The 13,749-nt window shown below is 42.6% G+C and overlaps 1 protein-coding gene across 1 annotated transcript; it reads right to left on the bottom strand.

Moving 5' to 3' along the window:
* Positions 1–6,399: 6,399 nt before the first annotated feature.
* Positions 6,400–7,070, bottom strand: LOC126188460 (uncharacterized). The gene is made up of 2 exons (XM_049930064.1): positions 6,878–7,070; positions 6,400–6,554 (listed from the first exon to the last, which is right to left on the bottom strand). The coding sequence occupies exons 1-2, from the start codon at positions 7,068–7,070 to the stop codon at positions 6,400–6,402; spliced, it is 348 nt and encodes a 115-aa protein (XP_049786021.1).
* Between the last annotated feature and the right edge of the window lie 6,679 nt (positions 7,071–13,749).

The raw sequence follows: 13,749 nt of genomic DNA, 5'->3' as shown, positions 1-13,749 counted from the left end.
CTTGGGCTTGTGTGTACCATTGTTTGCTATGACTTAATCGAGGGGGGAAACCTGCGTCTAGTACACTTACGTAACGTCTTTCTTCGCATATCACCAGATACACTTCGCGTGTCCTGGCTAGACAAGTCAGTTGTGCACAGGTCTGTGTAATGAGTCGTCTATTTTCAAGGTGGATTACACAGTTGTAAAATGAATATCAGATAACAAGTCTTCTGCTTCAATGAATTTTATCGATCGTTAGTTACCTGTTGGCCTATATCACGGTCTTTCACGCTAGCACTCAACAGTATACAGCGGCAAGATTTCCTTTTAGCCGAATGCCGAATGCTCGTAAGTGGAGGACGCATCACGCAGCTACAGGTGTGCCGTAGAATTCGTTAAGACACGCAAAGTGGGTCCAAGCTCAGTCTGTCGGCGATGGCTGCTTTATTAGAGGCAGCAGTTGAAATATTATTCGCAATAAACAAGTACATGTTCTGGTAGCGAATTTGAGAATGGAAATCTAAGGACGAACATCAGAAATATTGATCAAACGCCGGCCGCGGTGGTCTAGCGGTTCTGGCGCTGCAGTCCGGAACCGCGGGACTGCTACGGTCGCAGGTTCGAATCCTGCCTCGGGCATGGGTGTGTGTGATGTCCTTAGCTTAGTTAGGTTTAAGTAGTTCTAAGTTCTAGGGGACTTATGACCTAAGATGTTGAGTCCCATAGTTCATCAACATTTAATGAAAATCATGATTATAATGCATGTAATTATGAATAGATTCTAACATGAAGGAAACAACTACAAATAAAAACGCCACAAAACAAATGTGGCTACGAACTAAACGAGTTCAAATGGCTCTGAGCGCTATGGGACTTAACATCTGAGGTCATCAGTCCCCTAGAACTTAGAATTACTTAAACCTAAGGACATCACACACATCCATGCCCGAGGCAGGATTAGAACCTGCGACCGTAGCAGTCGCGGGATTCCTGACTGAAGCGCCTAGAACCGCACGGCCACCGCGGCCGGCACTAATCGAGTGATCTGATCTTTGGTCATCATATCCAGGAATCAGGTAACTGCTGCGCAGCAGTGATAAAGCAGGACACACACGTGAAATCCGCGCAGAATGGTTTTCTATTAGTTTCTACCCGATTTCTTTGTTTCTCCTTGCGTGAGGTCCACAGTATTGGGAGCTACACAGGTGTAGACACATATCTTCCGCCGCTATTATAACACAGTCTTTAATTAAGTCAACAGCTATTTTGTGAGATGTTTGCTAGCCGATTCTCACAAGAGAGCCCCTTCATGCTGCAAATAAAGGGACGTCTTTCATTAAAAAGTATCACTTACGTAGTTCACCATATTAAAACCACAATTCGTGTTGAAACGAAAATAGATTTGTTTCGTAGTATTTTCGTCATGTTACAAAATTTGGCTATACTTAAATTAAGTGACAGTTGCCATTTCGTTTTGTAGACTAAATTTTACTCCAAGGATTACTGCCTTGCGTTTGTCATCGATGTATTTGTCATAATATCTCGCGTGACATACCGTTTAATACCACTGTAAAAACATTTTTTTATATATAGTACCAGTATTGTTTTAATAGTATTCCTTCGGAATATAAGTGGCAACTCCACTTTTCATACTGGTTCGTGCCCTCTGAATAACTATAAATTTTAATGTGAGGTCCCCGTCTACACTAGTGACAAACATTTCAACATAATTTTGTATTCGCATCGTTTTCTGCGCTGAACAGACGGCAAACATTTCATAGTGTGTATTCGCATGAAGAGCTACGCTGTAAGTGAAGAGGAAGAATTAATTATTGATATGTCGTGCTGCATTAATAATACTCGACAAAATAAGCAGACGACGACAAAGATGTAGTCTTTGTTGGTGGTATGAGAGCACTCAACGAGTTCCAACAAACCTTACACATGATTACAATCCTTTACCCTGTTCACGCAGTGGAACTTCAGCAGAAGATTTGACGTTTTAATTTATGACTTCTTTACAACCAATTCTATTTGCAACAGTTTGCAGTCAGTATCCACACATACCGTTGAACGTACCTGCAAAATTATATGGTCGTGCGACACTTACAAGGGGAAGCCACGACGTTTGGAAAGTGGTTTTACTGCAAACTTCGTACACTCGTAGTACTCCATGAGGACAACAAAATGTGTAAGCAGTAACGCGTTATTGAGAAAATCGCAAGATAATTTCGGTCGTCCAATATATTTACCTGTGCGTGGCCATTTTTACTAAAGAAGCTGCGGCAGCCGAGTGATTAGCGTCCAAGTCCCGGAATCCGTTGGACTGATGGATCTAGATTTTTTTTATATTTCTAACACTCATTTTCTTTACTATTTATATTACAGTTGATATAATGGAGAAAATACGTGTAATCGGATGAACTTTTATTAAATTTACAATGTTATTTGGCAGTCTACAAATTTTTATTACCACAAGTAGTATAATATTCATAACTATCGACTAGTAAACGACCCTGGAAGAAGCCCGAAACGACTTGTTGCCTCCAAGTTCTGACGGCTCAGATGGCTTTCTAAAGATGTAAAATTAATCGTCGCCTTCGACATTGGTTCAAATGGCTCTTAGCACAATGGGACTTAACATCGAAGGTCATCAGTCCCCTAGAACTTAGAACTACTTAAACCTAACTAACCTAAGGACATCACACACATCCATTCCCCCGGGGTAGGATTCGAACCTGCGACCGTAGCGGTAGTGCGGTTCCAGACTGAAGCGCCTAGAACCACTCAGCCACACCGGCCGGCCCTTCGACATTACAAGTTGCTGGATGGTATTTTACGTAAAAGCATGGAAAACAAAGTTAAACGGCACCAGCTGCATTGAATAAACGCTATGTTTCCGCATACGCAAGGTCTTTTGAGGTTTTTCGTGGAAAAACAAACCCCGGAAACATTTTCAAAAACCTCTCTTTCAGTCGATAATTTGGAAGCAAATCATGCATAACGCAGCATTGCCTTAAATATCGGCGCAGATAGTTGCTCGTGCAGTATCGAGTGTATTTTAATAGCGTCTTCACGAGAAGCAATTTCTCGTTCTCTTTCGATTAAATATGAACAGTTTTGAAGACACGGACAAGCATACATATTCAGTATCACTTTATGCGTTTGGTCGTTTACTAGTCGATAGTTATGAATATTATATTATTTGTGATAGTAAAAATTTGTAGACTGCCAAATAACATTGTAAATTTAATAAACGTCCATCCGATTACACGTATTTTTCCCATTATATCAATTATAATATAAATAGTAAAGAAAATGACTCTGTTAGAAATAATAAAAAAAACCTTATGAACGGGACTCGATCCAGCGGTCACGGGGGCTTGAACGCTAACCACGCGAATGCCGCCGCTTCGTGGTAAAAATGGCCACGCACAGGTATGTATTTACCAACCGAAATTATCTTGCGATTTTCTAACACTTGAGAAGTACGCGCTCTGCTTATATATTTTGTTGTCCTCAAGGAGTACTACGAGTGTACGAAGTTTGCAGTAATTCCGCGCTCCAAACGTTGTGGCCTCCCCTTGTTAGTTCAGGAGATATCACGTCATAGACTAAGGTGCGTGGAAAACTTGTTTCTGCTTAGCATGGAGTGCAAATTACCCAAATGAGAGTACTTAGCGACTTCCAACAAACTTTGAGCGTCATTTTCTAGCCTTTTCTAAGCTTTTTCTCGCTTGCTCGCTTAACATCAAATATTTAACACATTAACTCATTTGTAATCAGACGTTTGAAGCCGTTTTGTATATGGGAGCTCAATTCTTTAACGAACTGGGCCACGTACTGATACTAAAGAAGACATGAGGGAATCACGTGCTGTATGAATTGAATTTGGGAGACGCTCCTGGTGTTTGTAATTCCAATAGGATGTCGCCGCCCGATTTTGAAATTTTAATTGTTGTTATAGGGTCCGTCGTTTCAAAGAATGACAAGTTTCAGAAAAGCAATTCTTGTGAAGCAAAGACCCGCTGTTACTCATTAATTAATGGTAACAGGTGATTCCTATCAAAGACTTGCATACTTAATCCAAATTTCAAGGCCAGCCATATCTCATACAGTTTCTGCAGTTGTGAGAGACAGAGTGTAAACAAACAGTAGCGTTTCATAGCCGCGTTTAGTGGCAGTAAACCAGGAACAGTGTTCCTCTGATCTGTACCGTCACAGCCGTGTGCCACTGTTTTTGTGTTCGCAATGTGTGGCCAACATATTGCGAACATCAAATGGCTCTGAGCACTATGGGACTTAATATCTGAGGTCATCAGTCCCCTAGAAGTTAGAACTACTTAAACCTAACTAACCTAAGGACATCACACACATCCATGCCCGATTCGAACCTGCGACCGCAGCGGTCGTGCGGTTCCAGATTGTAGCGCCTAGAACCGCTCGGCCACCTCGGCCGGCATGCGAACATCGGTAGTACAGTATAGTACCAAGAAATAAAAGTCAACAGTGCTTTTGGTAAGTGCATATCAATAAGAATTTGAAGACAGAGGCCTATGAGAAGCTAGATGCATTTAGCAAACGAGTTCTTCCAGAAGCAAATCGTGAATTACTCAGTATAAATGCGCTTTAAGGTTCAAGATTCGTATTCCACGTGGGAGAGAGGAAACGAAACTACACAAACAAGCTTAATACCTAGATAAACGAGTCGCAGATAGGGAGCCAGATTGTGTGCATCGCATGTGATATATCGCACAGTTTGGAAATAAGTGCGATCACCGAACGATCGCTGCGATCAGCGACTAAATCACTCACGTGCGATCCAACACATCGCACGACGTAGCGATAAACTGCTGCGATTCGTCCTTGGTTCTGACCACTTCTACATAGAATAGCCAGGTGCACACGTAAGACGTCAGTTAAGGCCGGGGCCACACGAGCGGATTGTTTCCGCAACGGTCGACGGCCTGCGGCTAGACGCAGAGTCCTGTACCCATGCGGCTAGCTGCGGAATGTTCGTGCGGAGAGCCAAATATCTAGTCATCTATTTTGTCTCGAAAAAATTGTTTCATGTAAACGAAGGAAAGCTACATCCGTCCATGTAGTTAGTTTCTCATTACAACTTATACTTTTCGTGTAAAAAATTAAAAACCACTGTTTTGTAATTCGTCTGTGTTCTGCGCTACGCAATCTCTCTCATTCGATTGTGAGGAAACTATTCGACGAAAAAAATTTATTTTTACGCGTGTTATAGCCTGATATCACAGCTTGATAACGAACTGGTTTTCTTTTCGCTGCTGCCCATGGTTATCGTGATACATCATAATTAAGTAAAATACAGCGCGTATTTTGAAAAGTTTGCAGTAAAAAATGTCGTCGCTGGCTACTTTGCGTTTGGTGCATTTGAGGTCGTATAATGCTGCGTACGAATTGTAGCTAAGATATCGAAATTGTTTTTAACATTGGAAGGAGAGCCATATCTCTTTCCAGTCTCGAGTAATTGAGTGATATATATTGGCGCTTGGCCGCAGCTGCCTACGGCGCGCCACGCTCGAGGGTATTCTCGCTCACAATGCAGAGTTGTGCCGCGTTTATTTTCCGCATGTCGTCTATGATTTGCTTTATGTGTCATTTTTTCTTGTCTACACTGTTTCATTCACGAAACATTAAATAACTATTATCAACACAATTTTTAAGAAAGTAAGTAAAGTCGACCTGGTAACTGTTTACCTTGCAATTAAATGACAATAGAGACGAGAAAAAAATACACTTTTCATTCTAGTACAGCGCGAAATGTTCTTAGAATGAAGATAGTTCGCTTCGTAGCCGCGAGGAGGCCAAGCAAATAGACTGAATTGTTCTCTCCTTCTTTTTTTTGTTTAATCCGGTAGTCGCGATGGATGCTCGACACTGTGCAGTAGTGGCATACGTAGGGTTAAAAATACTGAAAAAGAGAAAAATACACCGAAAGTACTGGGTGCATCCAGTGGTGAGTAGTCGGTTGTAGCAAGGAGCGTTTCACGTTATATTTAACGATCTACGAGAGGATGAAATGAAATTTTGTAACTATTTCCGAATGTCTTTCTCAAGCTTCGATGAATTACATCACACGCTTAGAAACGCTTTACAGAAGCAAGACACGAATATGAGACTCGCTATACCTTCAATGGAAATGCTTGCTATAACTTTAAGGTAAGTGAATTCTAATGTGTAAGTATCCTGTCTCAGCCAAAAATTATCTCAGCTAAAATTAAAGAAACCCAGTAATGTCTATCACTAGTTTTAACAACACTTTCACACTTTCATTTCAATTAAAAAAAAAAGATAATTATTAGGTCAATAAACGAACAAATTTAATTCTCTTTTCTTTATTAATGAAATGTTAGATGTAAATCTGTCTTTTGAGGATAAGAAACATCAATTAACTTTAAATGAAGGTGACAAGAACCCCAGCTGGTCAGCGTACACGTATTTTAATATTCTTACTGCTTCTGAACCAGATTTCTTCACTTTCCTTACATATTTCCGATAATAGTCCCTAATGTTACGCCACTTTTGTTGTGCCTTCTGGCCTACAAAGGAGAAAAAAGGAAACGGAAATTTAATGTAACTTTAAAATCTTTAACATCATTAAATAATGACTAAATATTGAACGTAATTTTTATACATTTATATCTTTGGTTTTAGGTATTTGGCTACTGGTTGTCACTTAGTTGATCTGCACTATACATACAGAATAGGCAAGTCAACAGCCAGTGACATAGTGAGGAAAGTGTGCTGTGCGATTTGGGGCTGCCTGTGTGACAAGTGTCTGCCTCGGCCGACAGAGGAGGAGTGGAAGAATATTCCCAATGGATTCCAAATCCATTATTCTAAAAGTGGACGAAAAACTTACCAACGGATTTTTTCTCTGTGCTTGAATGATCTGCGAAATCATCGAATAATGCACAGCAGATTTCATGCCATGCTGCATCCTTCTTATGTCTGTCTTTGTATTCCTCGGTCCTTACATCCCAAATACAAGGCCTTTTTTCCATTTCCATTATCAGAATCTCCATATCTATTTTCTCAATGTCTAGTGGGCACATCGTGGGAGTCACTTTGTAGTCACACGGAACGGAGCACGCAACTGCCTGCTGCAAATGGCCACTCTACTCCGCTCTCAGCACTGACTGCTGTCAGCTGGCCCTTCTCCGCACACCTGTCGCACCGCCCGTGTGAAATGCCCAATTGATTCTCATGGCCCATAGCGCTGCGTGTGCCGCAGCGGGTTTTCCGCCTCGCTATGGGCGATGCGGCTGGCAAGCGGCAAAATTCCGCAGCCGCAGACGTTCCGCCCCGTGTGGACTGCTGCATCTGCCCCATGCGCCATAGCGGTGCGGTCATTTACCGCGCGTCTGGCGTTCCGCAGCTATTCCGCTCGTGTGGCCCCGGCCTAAATGCGGCCTACACACCTGCTGTCAGACCATTTGGATGTACGCAACACAGTCATGGTGGATTCTCGATACTGTACCAAGAAATGAAAGTCAACAGAGCATGTGGTAAGTACACATTAATCATAATTTGAAGACAGAGGCATTTGAGCAGCTAGTTGCTCTTAGCAAACCAATTTTTCCAGAAGAAAATCGTGACAGTTTTTGACTGTAATGGCAGGTCTTCATCATCTCAGAGCCTGCAAGAAGCTGATTTTGTTCCTGATGGTATCCAATAAAATATCAAATTATTTACTATCCATTCGTAAATAGTTTCAAAAGTCATCTACATCGGTGGCTCTCTGGCAGTTCTGTAATGAAGGATTAGTGCAGTCAGAAATGTGCCTAGGATCTCAGCTTGCCGGTGAGGACGAGGGGTGGGGGAAATCATGTTAGTATCTCGCTGAATGACGAATTAGGTTTAAGGCGATGGGTACACTTGTTGCTTTTAGTCAATATTCTTTACTACATCAAGTTTCCTATAAATTGATTCTGAATTTATACGTCTATGGTAGGATGCGAACAGCTACTGTGAAACACATCTCTTTTACTGAACAAAAAGGTATGCACTTTAGAGCCCAAGTTTTCTTGTTATTGACCACACTATCTCCTCCCAAAATGTGGAAAGCAAGGAGTTTGCAGTAGAAGAGGTCCACTGTCAAGGGGTGTCGGAACGATTATCGCTTACAACTTCCGACTTCGTCGATTCCGGACCACGGTCCCTTACACCAAAATGACGCATTTACCCTTCATCATCCCTGAAAGTGTGTAACATCATCACGAAATCACTCTTTATAAGAAAAAATTGCAGTAAGATCATCACGTAATCACCCTGTATAAGAAAAGATTGCGCAGCGTATTTCTCGTCAGAAATCGTATTTGAATATTTGTTAAAAAAGAAAAAAAAATCTTTTTATCCCTCTTGGACGAAGAAGAAACGTCTATTGTCAGGTGTGGAAATTCAACAGCGTGGGAATCTTCGCCCATAGAGGCTGCGTGTTATGGTAGACTGTCCAGTCAAACAACTGAATGACTACGTTTTCAACTTTTGTAGTTCTATGGTGCTCAGCTGCGTATAAAATTACGGTACGTTATAAATTTTATTTTGGGAGCATCGTTTTATCAAAACGAGTATTGAGTTCCTAGTGCTGCGAAGTCTAACAATAAAATTTAAGATGGCAGTTATACGGAGCAGAACAGCGACAACAAGAAAACGAAAACACAAATCTAGATAAACATCCACGGAATCTGCCACTGATGATGTCTTACAAAGAATAAACGTGAAACGCGTATGGCACAAAAATTGTGTTTCATTGTCTGTCTGCTTAGCTGGCTGGTAACGTGCTTGCTTCCCATGTAGCAGGCCCGGGTTCGATTCCCGGCTGGGCTGGTGATTTTCTCCGCTTGTGGACTGGGTGTTCTGTTGTCCTCATCATGATTTCATCCTCATCACCGGAACGCAAGTCGCCCAATGTGGCGTCGCCTGAAATAAGACTTGCATTTGGCGGCCGAACTTAGATATATACTATATATCCTGCGAGACGTGCAGGAAGAGTCGGTGATGTTTTGGAAGGCACCGATAGGAGCCTGGAGCCTTGCAACTGCGGTCCGTGGCAGCTACCCTAGGTTTTTCTGTGGAGGATCCATGGCGCGAACGGCCTGATTGTGGTCCCACAGATTGATTGGGTTTAAATTCGAGGTGTTCGGTGGCCAGGGGAGCGCTGTAAAGTCATCCTGGTGCTCTCCGAATCACGCTTGCACACTGCGAGTTGTGTGACACGTTGGATTGTCCTGCTTGTAGATGCCATCGTGCCTAAGAAAAACAAACTGCACATGCAGGGATGGGTGTGATCCTAAACAATAGAGGCATACTTGTGTTGATCCATTGTGCCTTCTAGAATGACAAGATCAATCACAGAATGCCACGAAAATATTCGTCAGACCGTACTACTCTGGCCTGGGGCCCTCCTGACTATTGATGCACTGTGTTTCTTTTCAGACGTTTCACGCCATACCCGCCAACGGCAATCTCTCCGATGGAGCATAAAACGCGATTGACCTGAAAACGCCACCTGTCACCACTAAGGCTGGTATTACACTATCATATTTCTTTGTCAAAGAAATATGATAAAATATTCATCAAATTTCTTTGACAAAGATTTGGAAATTTGTGATAAGGTCTTATAGACCAAACTGCTGAGGTCATCGGTCCTTAAGCTTACGCACTACTTAATCTAACTTAAACTTACGCTAAAGACAACACTGCACCCATGCCCGAGGGAGGACGCGAACCTCCGACGGAGGCAGCCACGCGGACCGTGACAAGACGCCTGAGACCGCGCGGTAGACAAAGATGGCGCTAAAAAGGGGTGTTACACTGTCGTCATATTTTTCGTCAAATTTCAAGATGGCGGATGAGAACTTATTACGTGCTGCAGTTGCTAGTACTACAATTATATATTGTGTGTAACTGGAAGAAATGCGGCGACAAAAAAGGAAACATACTGGGAGTAGGAGATTAGTGTTTAATGTCCCGTCGACAACGAGGTCATTAGAGACGGAGCACAAGCTCGAATTAAGGACGGAATGGGAGGGAAATCGGCCGTGCCGTTTCAAAGGAACCATCCCGGCATTAGCCGGAAACGATTTACGGAAATCACGGAAAACCTAAATCAGGATGGTCGGAGACGGGTTTGAACCGGGTCCAGTGTGCTAACCACTGCGCCACCCCGCTTGGTTCGGAAACATACTTGGATGAAGCCTTAGGTATTACGTCGAGATGATAAAAGCATTCAGCAAAATTCAGCAGCAAGTGGAGGAAGTCAAGTCCTAATATATAAGTTACTTACGAATGGATACAGTGTATTTCAGTATCTGCTCAGTACAGTGGTTTCTCATATTACAAAACAGAACACTCTTGATAACTGCTATATGTGCAGGTGACACTGCGATTTCGTGATACATGAGAGAGCTAGTCTAGTTTACAACACAGCACTCGAATATCACATTGCACATTAAACAAAATAATTCCAGAAACGTGTGAAGCGATTTATAAAGCAGTGAAGGAGGAATATGTGAAGGTAAATAAATGTTTAGTATACTATATGGACAATAAGAACTATTTTTAATTTAGAATAATTTAATTAATTGAATTGTGTTCCAACAATTACAAAATTAATAAAAAGTACGAAACTGATGAAGCGCTTTTTAACTTGTGGCACCCAGAGTTCGAAAATAGACAAAGTAGAATGGAAAGCTAAGAAATGACTTTTTATTTTAAAGTGAGACTACATCTTCTACTCAAGCTCGCTGAAAAGCTGCCTGGATGTTTCTAGGTGTGGAGGTGGACGGCTGTTAAATGTGGTTGTGGACATGAAGTCGCCTGCAGCACTTTCCATCTGCCCACCAACACACAATTAATAGCATGCACTGTGCTTCTTGCCCCGCCCCCCACCGTAGTCGAAGCAAGTTTATGAAAAAAAAAAAGAAAGAGTCGAAGGAACGAACCGAATTTGAAGCTATGTTTACGAACACACTACAGAGACGTCAAATAGCTGTAGCGACGGTAGCGCTCGAAGCGGTTACATTTCACATTGCAGTGAACAGAAGACGAACGACTTTTATGATCAAATCTACGGCGAAGCCCTAGATTTTATCATATTTATTTGACGACAGTCGAGATTTGACAAAGTTCCCTATTACTTCATCAAATTTCTTTGAAATAATTATTTGATATATGAACTTTGACAAAGAAATATGATAGTGTAACACCGGCCTCAGTGGAGGTTAACTAGGAGGCCCATATGCAGCAACATTCGCTGAACGGTATTTGAGGAGACACTGTTGGTAGCCCCTTGGTACATTTGCGCCATCATTTGCACGTCTGATCTATCGTACACATCTCCTCAGCCATCATTCACCCTTGTCATCTATGACCCGCGGTGCACCAAGTTGCCTCTGCGCCGATTTTGAATAGCGCCATCTGCCATGTACGGTATGTTTTAGCGAAGCCGGCAAGCGAACAGTTTACAAACTTATCCGTTTCGGAAATGCTCTCATCATTGGCGTGAAAGCGAGTGATCTTGCCATTCTTGACGTCAGATAAATTGCTCCGCTTCCACATTATGACCACGACTGTACTGTTTTCCGCCCCCCCCCCTCCCTCGCGAAAACGCTTTATATACCCTCCACCGCTAGTGCTGCCACTTTCAGTCTGTGACTGGTTATTGCACGCTGACGCTGAAAATAGCCGGTAATCACATTAATGTGACTGGACTGTGTGTAGTGCTGCTCACGTTTGTCGGGATTCCACGACTTGCATGCGAACGAGGCAGTGATGGATTCGGGAAGGTTATTCTCAATAGCATGCAGGATATGCATCCCCCCCCCTCCCGTTCTTGGAAATGCCATCGAATTTCCTACAACCGATCGTGTCTTTAAATACCATTTATAAACGTCGATTCACACTCCACAGAGTAGAAGTGGACGGAAGAGAACGTCAAAACGTCCCACAACGCATTTCAGAAGCTGGCGTCTGCATACTCCGTAGACGTAACCGAGGTCAACGATAACCCTCGAACGGGCGCGCTGGCGCACGGAATGCGCCACTCGTTAAAAAATCTCTATGAAAAATAATCGGCTGGTACCACTGTGTTCTTTCTCGTGTATTCCTTCATTGTTGTCTTGACTTCAGCTGCGGACAATCGTTTCTGTCTGTGATTGTTACAAGTGGAGTTATTTCATATTTCTTCCGCCTGTGTGTAGTTGGCGGGCCTGCTGATGTCCCGCTACCAGCAAGTATTTTTTTGTTTTGTTTTATGTGCTGTACAAAGCCTTAACTTTATAGTACTTAATTATTTTACATATTTTGTAATTATTTTTGCTTTTATAGGGTTAAAAGATGCCTTAATGACGCCGAGATTGAGTGGCCTCACTGAGGACCCAGATTTTCTGGTATCAAATTTCGAGTTTGATGATTGTGAAGATGAGGACGAAGAAGAAGAAGAAGAAGAAGTAATCACACAGACAGACCATGATACAAGTGAGCAAGAATGTGCCTCTGATGCCGAGGAAAGTGATGTCGAATCTGTTTCAAATGACAAGTATTATACTGGAAGGGATAAAACGTGTAAGTGGACGATGTGTAAACTGTGGACGTGCTAAAAACATAAACACTACAATCAAATGTTTGCCGGTGCTGGATTTTGTGCGCGAACTGACCTCTCGAATATGTCCCATAAATCTTCGAAGGGATTCATGGCGGGCGATCTGGTGGTCAAATCATTCGTTCGAATGGTCCAGAATGTTTTAAGTGCATGAATGGCTGCAAATTGTCTCGAACTAGCCGAATATTAACATTTTCAGTCAATGATCGGTTCAGTTGGACCAGAGGACATAGTCCATTCCATATAAACGCAGCACACACATCTATGGAGCCACGACCAGCTTCCACAGTGCCATGTTGACAACTTGGGTCCATGGCTTCGTGAGGTCTGTGTCACACTCGCATCCTATCATCAGCTCTTACCAATTGAAACCGGAACTCATCCGACCGGGTTGCAGTTTTTCGGTAGTCTGGGGTACAACCGATATGGTCACATGCCCAAGGCGAGGCGCTGCAGGCGATGTCGTGCTGTTAGCAAAGGCATTCGCATCGGTCGTCTGTTGCCATAGCCCATTAATGCCAGATTTTGCTGCACTGTCCTAATGGATACATTCGTCGTACATCCCACATTGATTTCTGCAGTTACTTCATGCAGTGTTGCTTGTCTGTTAGCACTAACAACTCTATGCAAACGCAACTGCTCCCGGTCGTCAAATTAACGCCATCGGCCACTGCGTTGCCCGTTGTAAGAGATAATACTTGAAATCTGGTACTCGCTGCACACTCTTGACACTGTGGATCTTGGAATACTGGACACCCTAACGATGTCCGAAATGGAATGTCCAATGCGTCTAGCTCTATCATTCTGCGTTCAAAGTCTGTCAATTCCCGTTGTGCGGCCATAATAACGTCGGACACCTTTAACATGAATCACCTGAGTAGAAATGGCAGGTGAGCCAATGCACTGCCCTTTCATAACTTGTGCTCGATAGTACCGCTCAGTTTGTGAATCTCTTTCTTTTGAGTAAATTATCCTATTTTTTTCTGAAACTGTAATAATTTGTTTGTCTGTTCATGTACATCACATCTGTCGATTTCCGTCCCATCCGGATAATTCCTTGGCGGAGCGTCCTTTTTTTGTGTAGAGTACATACTGAAACAGAAAAACGTCACTTATTTCTTTATAAAGTG

This window comes from Schistocerca cancellata, chromosome 5 (genome assembly GCF_023864275.1).
Source record: "Schistocerca cancellata isolate TAMUIC-IGC-003103 chromosome 5, iqSchCanc2.1, whole genome shotgun sequence".
NCBI classification, from domain to species: Eukaryota; Metazoa; Arthropoda; class Insecta; order Orthoptera; family Acrididae; genus Schistocerca; species Schistocerca cancellata.
Note: the sequence above shows the minus strand (reverse complement) of the source record. Positions and strands in the feature narration are given on the sequence as shown.

Excerpts from the sequence above, each read along its gene's own strand:
- LOC126188460 (XM_049930064.1), bottom strand. The coding sequence starts at position 7,070 with ATGTGCCCACTAGACATTGAGAAAATAGATATGGAGATTCTGATAATG. Across the intron at positions 6,555-6,877 it reads CACAGAGAAAAAATCCGTTG|GCCAGAAGGCACAACAAAAG; the intron begins GTAAGTTTTTCG and ends TCTCCTTTGTAG.